The 10,051-nt window shown below is 36.0% G+C and overlaps 1 protein-coding gene across 1 annotated transcript in view; it reads left to right on the top strand.

The window, feature by feature from the left end:
* The first annotated feature begins 660 nt into the window (after positions 1-660).
* The window catches only part of LOC135212498 (small ribosomal subunit protein uS13), a 43,578-nt gene continuing 34,187 nt past the window's right edge, over positions 661-10,051 (top strand). Inside the window, exons 1-3 of the mRNA XM_064245988.1 lie at positions 661-729; positions 2,805-2,990; positions 8,369-8,470. Of these exons, the coding sequence (XP_064102058.1) occupies positions 727-729; positions 2,805-2,990; positions 8,369-8,470 (291 nt within the window). The 5' untranslated portion in view covers positions 661-726. The remainder of the gene's footprint in view (positions 730-2,804; positions 2,991-8,368; positions 8,471-10,051) is intronic.

Genomic DNA, 10,051 nt, shown 5'->3' with positions numbered 1-10,051 from the left:
TTTTGCAAAAATGCAGGGTTAAGAATTAGATAGGACGAGATTTGATGGTAAGAAATGGATTTATGTTCGTCACTGAGTCCTTTCCTGGTAAACGACTCTGAATTTCGTCCAGGGTGGTAGATTTTGTGCAGGGATAAAATAAAATTGTACTTAAAAGAACCACCAGTAACTTTCAGTATTTATCATGCACGTATACAGCTTAATACAAAATGCAACTGGGGGGAATATCTGAGAATCCAAATACACGGGATGGAAAAGAATAAAATAAATAACAATTGGCACCAGTCTGGAGAAATCAATATTTATAATTATGTTATCAATGTTATTCGTATACGTTCATCCGTAATGTAACTTTAAAGCTAGATAATTTAAGACTACTATACGCCAAAACTAGGAAAATGAAAGGCTGGAACGCTTTGTAATTAATTCTTTTTCACTTGTTCAAAAGGGAGGAAGGTTTTAGTTAGTGTGCATTGAGCAGTCTTCCACGCATCGAAAACCATAAAGATCAGCATAACCATTGGTAAAAATTTATTATAAATCACAGTTTTTTGAATAAATATATAAAAATTATAATTAAATATAAAACCATAAAACATGTAAGTGTCAAAATTTACATTTGTGTTATCATAAAAAGTTACTTATTTTCCAACACTGACTTTCTCAGTATACGTTATAACGTTCGTCATCTCTCTTCCCAGTCTTTCCTATCAACGCACCGCCAAGATGGTACGTAAACTTCCTGAAAAGGAATTCTAAATCCCTAGTCATCGGCTCTAGTGGGACGCGCTAAAGTTTTTATCTAGGAAATATGGACACGATAAGTATTACAGATTGTTATTTAGGAGAAATTGTTTAGGTTTGAAAGGTATTATCAGGGAAAATATTGTTTGTTTACAGTCGTACTTATGGTATGGAGGCTCATGCAGTTTCGTGCTTTTTTACCCGTATGTTCGTATATCCCTCTCTATTTACTGTAATAGTGTCAACTCTTAATTGTGATGGCCGCCTCCGTTTTAAATTAATCTAATTTTAGGTTATATATAGTTTTTGTGCGGTAGAAATAAGATAGGATGACAGCCGTAACGTCAAGAGATGTACAAGTTTACGTTATAGGTATTGTAATTTAAATAAAATAATTGGCCGTTACAGTATTGGTGCTTTAGAAATTAATAATGAAACTAATTTGCATGTCATTATTTAGCATTAATAACCGTGCTGTGTGGCCGGAAGTTAGGTATGTAATTTTGAGGGATTTGAAATTCAATCGAAACTTCAAAATTACTAGGGAGGTAGCCCGAATGTTATAAGGGGAAATCATTATAAATTGAATTTGTTTAATAGGCAGCGTAATTTTTTAAAAAATTACATTTTTAGGAAAATTCATTTCCCTCAATTATGGATACCATGAGGCTACAGGCAGCCATACCCATGTCGTAGGTCAATTGCCTTTTTCCCGTTTTATTTTCATTTTTCAATCTGATTTAAAAAGGCAAGGTATTATGTTCATTTTGTAATGCGAAGGATATTTTTCATTTTGTAATGCGTGGGATATTTTGAATTTTTAAATCAACTTGGTACGCTTGGGTTAGGGAAGATATGGTTGGCTATAGCCCAGCCTAGTGGGGCTAGTGGCTATTTACTGTGTCCTATTCATTTTTGTTAATTTGGTAATGTCATGTAGCCTGTGTTAAATTCCATCCTGGTGATTTTTTTTTTCTATTGTGAACTACTTAAAAACTGATTTGTTACTGAGGGATATTGACTTCTGATACTGACCTGGGTATTTCTACAGAAGCAATCCGCGGTGGCCTAGACTATGGCAATTGACGTTTTCCTATGTTATTTTACTTACTGAACAAGAATGTAAAGTAATATTTATTCGGACGACTGTAATTAACCCCCAGGGGCCAGTACTAAACACTTGAGAAATACATTGGACGCCCAATCCCTAGTGGATGTTGTATCCGCAGTTACGTTCCTTGCAGTTCGTGTGGAACTATTCTTTCCAATTACCCGGCAAGAAACATAACCGTAGATACGACATCCACTAGGGATTAGGGCGTCCAATGTATTTCGCAGTGTTTAGTACTGGCCCCCGGGGGTTAATTACAGTCCAAATAAATATTAGGGTAAAAACCGCATGTACAGGGGTGGACCGTGTACGATTAGCGTGAACAACCCCCAAAAAGTACATTATAACGCGCCTTGACATCAAAGATGGGCATCAGTCGCGAGTTCTTGTTGGTAAGAAACTGAGCTAAAGACCTCTACTCCGGTGTCAGGCCGCGTTATAATGTACTTTTCTTGGGGTTGTACACATTGATTGTACATGGTCCATCCCTGTACCATGCGGTTTTTTTTTTTACCCTACTTACGATTCTTGTTCAGTAGGTAAAACTGCGTAGAAAAACCGCAACTGCCATAGTCTGGGCCGCCGCGGATAGGTACCCTAGATCTACCCCGTCCTGCACCTTTAGGAATTATTTAATTTTTGGGGTAGTGTGGAGAACTACAGCAGTAGTCTAGAACACTACCCCAAATTGAAGCCCAATCCAAGATTATGATGATTAGTGTTTGGTTCCTTGCTAATTTAGGTTGGGAAGGGAGGTCCGATTAGGTCAGGAAACGGCATTCTGGGAATGGTTTATTTATTTATTTTTTTTTCTTATTCCAACCTCTGTGTTATTCTAAACTGGCCTTAATTTGTTTATATGAAAAACTTAGATGTTGGAATTTGCCACTGTGTATCTTTTTCTTGCATTTCTTGGTCACAATTAGTCTAATACTTTTAAATCTTTCAGTCGTTGGTACTGCCAGAGAAGTTTCAACACATTCTGCGTCTTATGAACACCAACATTGATGGCAGACGCAAAGTTATGTTCGCCATGACTGCCATCAAGGGTGTGGGTCGCAGGTACTCAAACATTGTTTTGAAAAAAGCCGATATTGACCAGACAAAGCGTGCTGGAGAAATGACAGAGGAGGAGGTATGTATTTGTATGTTGTACAGTATTTCATTTCTTAATGTTTCTGTATGGCTGCAGAATTTATGCGGTCACCCAGCAATATGAGAATTTATATTTAAACAAGCGTAATGTAAGTTGCAGGAAGTGTACTTGGTTGCAATTTGATTATTTGGTAGAGTTTTTTAGAATAGTGAATTTGTATAGATTGTTGTTAATACCCTGTCCTTTTTATCACTTGACAAACTTAGTTGACAAATGTTTGTTGCTTAGGAGGAACAAAATCAGGTTTAAAGATTTAGATAGTATTTAGTTGAATATGTATTATATTACATTGATGACTACATTGGTAGGTCTTTGATCCTTGTATGGTCATTGCTAGAACTTTGATCCTTGTATGGTAGCAGGTTAATCTTGTGTCCATTAGTACTTGGCAATAGCTTGTGCAGAGACAGCTGGATGGCCTTAGATTCATTGTGCCGCCTAATATTTAAATGCCAAAATCTTTGTGATTAAATGTTATACTGCAAGGTCTCTTGTTTATCTGAAGGCCACTACCTTTCCAATCACGCAGCTATTGCATGTTTGCAATGGCTGTGCAAGTGAAAGGAAGAGTAAATGGAGAATTTACCACCTGAAATGATTCTTTAAATCTTATCAGACTAAGGATTCACTACAGTAATAGGTTTTTCAGACGGGAATATGAACCTATGCTTTCCTGATTGGTGTGTGTCGCGCAAGGCATGCTTTGGCTATTGTCGCACAAGGCATGCTTTGGTTATCACAGAATAATAAAATCAAAATCATATTGAGTTAACTAGTCTCCCCGACATGATGTAAGGCAGCCTAGTTTTTTCAGTATGTTGTCAAATGTGATAAAATTTTGTTCAATGCATGTTCTCCTGTTTTCATTGCTGAGGTTTCTCTCTGTGTGCTGCATGTCCAAAATGTAAAGTACATTTTAGATAGGCTAAAATCTGTGGATAGGTGTAGCATAGCTGAAAAATGTTTTTCCTCTTAGGAGAAGGGCAGATCCCTTAGAGCTTCAGATAGTGTGGGGGACCTGTTTTATGTCGTATAATAATGAATTATGTTAGAACAGCTTAGATTTTGGTGTAAGAGTGAATTATATTTGAACAACTTAGATTTCAATATCTACAAATTTTAAGTGTAATGTTCCTTTCTACTTTCATAGCTGCTGCAAACTAGCAGTGGCTGCATGTGTGGAAGGAAGAGTAAATAGAGAATTTACCACCGAAATGAAATGATTTTTAAAAATTGTCAGACTAAGATTCACTACAGAATTCATGTTCTCTTTCCCAGTTCCTGTATGTAGTGTTGCAGGTCAGTACAAACATCTAGACATTGTGGAAAAAATTATTAAGAGACTCACTCTTCATGGGTGCTGTATATGAGGCAGGAATTTAGGTGGTCAGATTAAGCAAACTGCATGAAGTTGGAAACTGGATTGATGGGTGCATTTGGGTAACTGATGTCTTTCATACTAGCTCCTTCACATTCTTTAGGTTTAAAAAAAAGAATTCATAAATCTTAAAGTTTTTTACTTGAAATTTTCTAGAAATTTTCTCATGAACTATTGCCTCATTGTTAAGGGCAGGAAAACTAGATTGAGGGTTCTGCAAGGATATCTGTTGCCTGTACTTCAGACTACTTGATCATTTTGGTTTGGTGTTGTGGGCTGTTTGCTTGGCGGGGAAGATTAATCCTAGTTGTGAGTCAGTTAGGTAGTCAGATAAATAGCTCTGGATTATAACCCTCCCTGACGACTGGAGAATTGAACATGACTGGTGTTGGTCTTAGAAGAATGAGTTTCCAGCCACAGTTGGTATGATATTAATTAGGACTTCTGGGCTGTAGTCCAGCCCCTAGGCCCGTTAGTATTAGTTATGTAAAAGTTAAATATAGTTAGTTAATTTGTGGTCTAAATCTATTATTTGCTACTATTGCACCCCATATCAGCAGTTTGGAAACCTTTCAAGGTTGTATTTTCAAATTATCTAATATACTTTTCATCCAGTTTTGAATATGGTAGTCAAAGTGTTATTTTGACTTGACTTGGATCAGTAGCCACAAAGCTTCTCTAATATCCATCTTTTGAATTTAGTTGAATAAATGTAGCTACAATTAAATTTTAGTAGTGAAGAATGCATGATGGATTCAGTAAGCATTTAAGATGATTTAAATGACCAGAGTTGAAAAAGGTGTTTTTGTGATGTACTCACAACTGGGGCACCACCTCAAAAAACTGAAGGGAATGTAAACCAAGATTTTTAAGATAATTACACAGATATGAGAGATTGTGCATGAGTAGTACTTAATATTATGGGAAATTTAAGATTGGGATGAGTTTTCCCATCTCCTTCATTCAAGGTGTAAGAACTTTTGAGAATTCGTGCCTTTGAATTCCTTCCTAGCGCAGCCATTTCACACATGTCCTGGCTTATCATTGGAGGAAGATTAATGTGAGAAGTTCAACTTGGAATTCCAAATGGTGTTTCAGATGAAGTTTCTCTAACACTTGTTTCAAGTAAGGGTAATTTTTATTAGTAGTAATCCATCCATTAAGGGTTAAAATTCTTTCTGTGGTCGTTATTAATAGGGCTTAGTTTTTCCAGACCTCTGAGTCTTAAGTAGACTCGGTCCTAATTAATGTGTCACTCTAGTCATTGGGCGCTCCATATCAACAGTTTTGTTTGGCAAAATCTTAAAAAGTTTACAAGTTTATATTTTTAAACTATATCTACTAAGCTTTTCATCCAGTTTTTAATATGGAAGTCAAAGTGTTATTTAGACTTGACTTGGTTCATTAATCACAAAGCTTCTCTAATATCCATCTTTTAGATTTAGTTGAATAAATGTACCTACAATGGAGTTCTATTAGTGCAGAAGATTAAATGTTAACCATAGTTGAAGTAGGTGTTTTTGTGATGTACTCTACATGACCTGGGCACCACCTCAAAAACACTATGGAAAGGTGAACACCAGATTTTTTAAGATAATTACAACACATATGGTCCATTATTAGATTTTATTCTTTTTATTTATTTATTATAAGGACAGGGAAAGGGGCCCATAATTTATTGGAAATGTAAGATTGGGCTGTGTTCTCCTATCTCCTTCATTCAGGGTTTCAGAACTATTGAGAAATCGTGCCTTTGAATTCCTTCCTAGCGCAGCTGTTTCACACGTGACCTGGCTTATCATTGGGAGGAAGATTAACACGAGAACTTTCAACTTGGAATTCCAAATGGTGTTTCAGATGAAGTTTCTCCTGACACTTGTTTTAAGGGAGGGGTAATTTTAAGGTGAAGGGACTAGACTTTTCCTTCCCTCTTGTCTGTCATATATTTGCATACACTGCATGGTTTAAGTGATTAGGCAGACTTGGTACTGTATTGTTTGTCTACAGGATCAGTCCATCCACCACCCCAAACCTGTTTTAACTACTCCCGAGGAGCAATCCGTCCATTAACAGTTAAAATTCATTCTGTGGTCTGAGTTCCAATTGTCACTAATATTACAAGCCATAGCAGTGTAAGGCAAAAATCTTAACAAGGTTTAAGTATATTTTTAAACTATATCTACTAAACTTTCATCCAGTTTTTAATATGGAAGTCTTTGGAGTGTTATTTTGACTTTACTCTGTTCATTAGTCACAAATCTTCTCTAATATTCATCTTTTAGATTTAGTTGAATAAATGTATACCTACAATAGAGTTCTAAAGTCGAACCATTTTATGAGCGAACTCCAAGACCATTTCCAGCTCTGCCAATTCTCCTTAACCCAGCTACCTTCGCTTCACTAAGAGAAAGGAAGAAAAATGACAAACTTGGGGATCTGGCATACTTTGTGCCACTTCTTCACTTGGGTCAGATCACTGAGACCTTTGGTCAAATCGTATAAAATGGGTCGAGATAATCTTCCGTATTCATCGTCTCCCACAGCAAGCTTCCGTAAACGTCATGGAGAGTTCCCTGCGGCATATCCTTCATCCTAAAGAACACGAAATGGCATACGTGTACAGGCTTTTTAAATGGGAAAAGGAAAATGAAATTTCTAAGGAATCAATCAAGCAGATGCAACAAAGATATCAAAAGCAACTTTCATCAGATATGTAAGGAAGCTAAAGAAACGGAAGAATAATTTAGAGAGCTGGTTTTTAGGGAAAAGAAAAGGAAAAGATAAAAAAACCGTAACGAATGTTGACTATTTCGATCGATGCGTTATACGGTGAACTGTATTGGCTTTTTATGAAAGGAAAGAAATTCCGAAGATAGACAAAGTTTTACAAGTAAAGGAAAATATTGGGTTTGGTGGTTACAAGGAATCATTTCGTAAAGTGCTGCATGAAATTGGTTTACAAATCAAAAATAACTGAAGGAAACAATTTAGAGGGGGAGTACCAAATTAAAGGATTATCTACTTTGACCATTCAAATCTGGGATAATGATGGAATTAAACTACCCTTTCTCTTTATCTTAGTCTGCCCATCGATTAAAGGGGTCAAACCAGGTGTGGATTAAAATGGTCGGAAGGATCTGGCAACGTCTCAAATGGGCTCTGAGTCCGCTCGTAAATTGTTTTGACTATAGTAGTGAAGAAGAATTAAGTGGTACTGTAGTATACACTTTTTTTTTTTTTGTTTTTTTTTTTTTATTATTTATTTATTTATTACCTGGGCACCACCTCAAAAATATTTTATGTAAAGGTAAACCCCAGATATTTCAACAGATAGAGAGACTGGCCAGTAGTAGAAATTTCATGGGAAATGTAAGATTGGGCCGTGTTCTCTCATCTCATTCATTCAGGGTGTTGGAACTTTTGAGAATCCGTGCCTTTGAATTCCTTCCTAGCGCAGCCATTTCACACATGTCCTGGCTTATCATTGGGAGGAAGATTAACATGAGGACTTTCAACCTGGAATTCCAAATGGAATTTCGGGTAGTTTCTCGTAACACTTGATTTAAGGAGGGACAATTTTTACTAGTAGTAGTTCAACAGTGTTTGAAAACATCTTAAAAAAGGCTTAAAGTGTGTGTTTTTAAACTATACTAAACTTTTCATCCAGTTAATATGGTAGTTACTGAAAGGTAGTTTGACTTTACTCCACTCATTAGTCACAAAGCTTCCATATTATCTTTGAAGGAGGGAGGGTTAATTTTTATTAGTAGTAGTCCTTACTTATGATGGTGGAACGGACTAAGCTTTTTCTCCCCTCGTGATGCCCGTCATGTTTCCATCCACTAGTGGAAGCGATTTCAGGCTTACTCTGCCAGAGTATGCTTAGGTATGGTGAAGGGAGTATCTCTCATACATATGCTTTGAGTACAAGTATGTGCTTTTCTTTTCATAGGTTTGAAGTTTTACTTTGTGTCTGCAGGTTGAAAAAATTGTAACTATTATGAGCAACCCTAGGCAGTACAAGATTCCTGATTGGTTCCTGAACAGACAAAAGGATATCAAGGATGGTAAATACAGTCAGGTGAGTCTTTTGTTTTCATGTTTTGTGAACACTAGGTTTCTGAATAGCAAGTGCAATGACTGATGGATCTAGTGGTTCATTGGTAGAGTACGTGCTAGACTAATTACGAATGACTTGCCCCTTATCTTTATACTGGGAATAAGGGTTCACAAAGTTTGGACAGATGAATAATTGTCGTCTAGCTTTTGTAAGTATAATATGAGTTTTAGGAAAAGATTGTGGATTTGCTTGTGGAAGAAGTATGACGTGAGTATATTTTGTTCTGAAATAGGTATTTTATCACTAAAAATATATATATATATATATATATTTTTTTTTTGTGGGAATTATTAGTTTAGTTTTTATTTTCCCTGTTTTATTTTTGTTAAATAAGAAAAGTGAGGGAAGAGGAGCAGTGGATAATGACCTAGGGTCAGGGCTGTGGATTTGAATTATGATGCAAAAGATTATTCATGTATCGCACATTATATACTTCAGTTTTTTTTTTTAATTTAAAGTTCCACATTCAAGGATTAGAGCATAAGGAAGACAAAGCAGTTTTTATCTATTTGAAGATCTAAGAAAACTATGTTGCAACTTGAGCTTTGTAATAAATTATTAAGTTCTATATAAATTACTTCTCAAAGAATGCCATACTTTGCCATTTTTAGGGTCACATGAGGGGGCCTTTTGTCTTTCAGTTCATCAATGAACAAACTAGTCATTGAAAAAAATGTTAAATGTAAGAGCAATCATAATGAGTGGGAAATGAGAGCGTTTGTATAATTTTGTTCGTTGGTTAAATTTCTTGCACAATTTCTTCCTTTAAATTTACACAGTCCTTCTAAACATTCACTTTTAAGTGGATTGGAACAAGAACATCTGTAAAAGGGAAAGCAAAACTGCTTTGTGGCTTTAATTTACACACTGCGTATAGATCAGCATTTTTAATGTGAAGAACATCAATGTTTATATATTAGCGTATGAATGTCAAATGCATGGATTAGCACTAGAAGTATGAAAATCAACCAGTTTTTATTAGAAGTGGTGTTGTGGAGTGAATGAATAAATTTATGAGAATGGAATTAGTATTTTGTTGCAGGAATGAACAGTGGTAAATGTATTGAAATTGTGCAAAGGTAGAGAATTTTGCCATATTTGGTTTTCATTTAAGCCATCTTTTGGGATAGAAATTGCACAAGCTAGAGCCTACATGCTAAACTATGGTATGTAGGTGTAGAACTTGTGCAAGATCAATTGATAGCAGTTACACCGGAGTTGTTTATTGGCTTTAGGTTTTGACAGCTATCAACAAAGGTTTCTTTTGAATATTTTTGCTGGGCCTTGGTGAAAAACACCATGTATTTTATGTAGAAGGTGGGGTTGTATTTTGTGCTGCTTTACTGTAGTTCTTGCAGACCCACTATCTGGAGTAGCCTTATTCCATGCAAACTGCTCTCAGTTTGAAGAGACTTCATTGTATGTTCGTAATTGTCCCACAAGGAATGCCACTTTATTGCCAAACCTCATGCAGTTTTATAAATGTTCAAGGAGAGCAGGTGCTTTTGATTTTGGGCAAAAAGTCAGTCTTGAGGGATGAAC

Source organism: Macrobrachium nipponense, chromosome 41 (assembly GCF_015104395.2).
Source record: "Macrobrachium nipponense isolate FS-2020 chromosome 41, ASM1510439v2, whole genome shotgun sequence".
In the NCBI taxonomy this organism is placed as follows: Eukaryota; Metazoa; Arthropoda; class Malacostraca; order Decapoda; family Palaemonidae; genus Macrobrachium; species Macrobrachium nipponense.
Note: the sequence above shows the minus strand (reverse complement) of the source record. Positions and strands in the feature narration are given on the sequence as shown.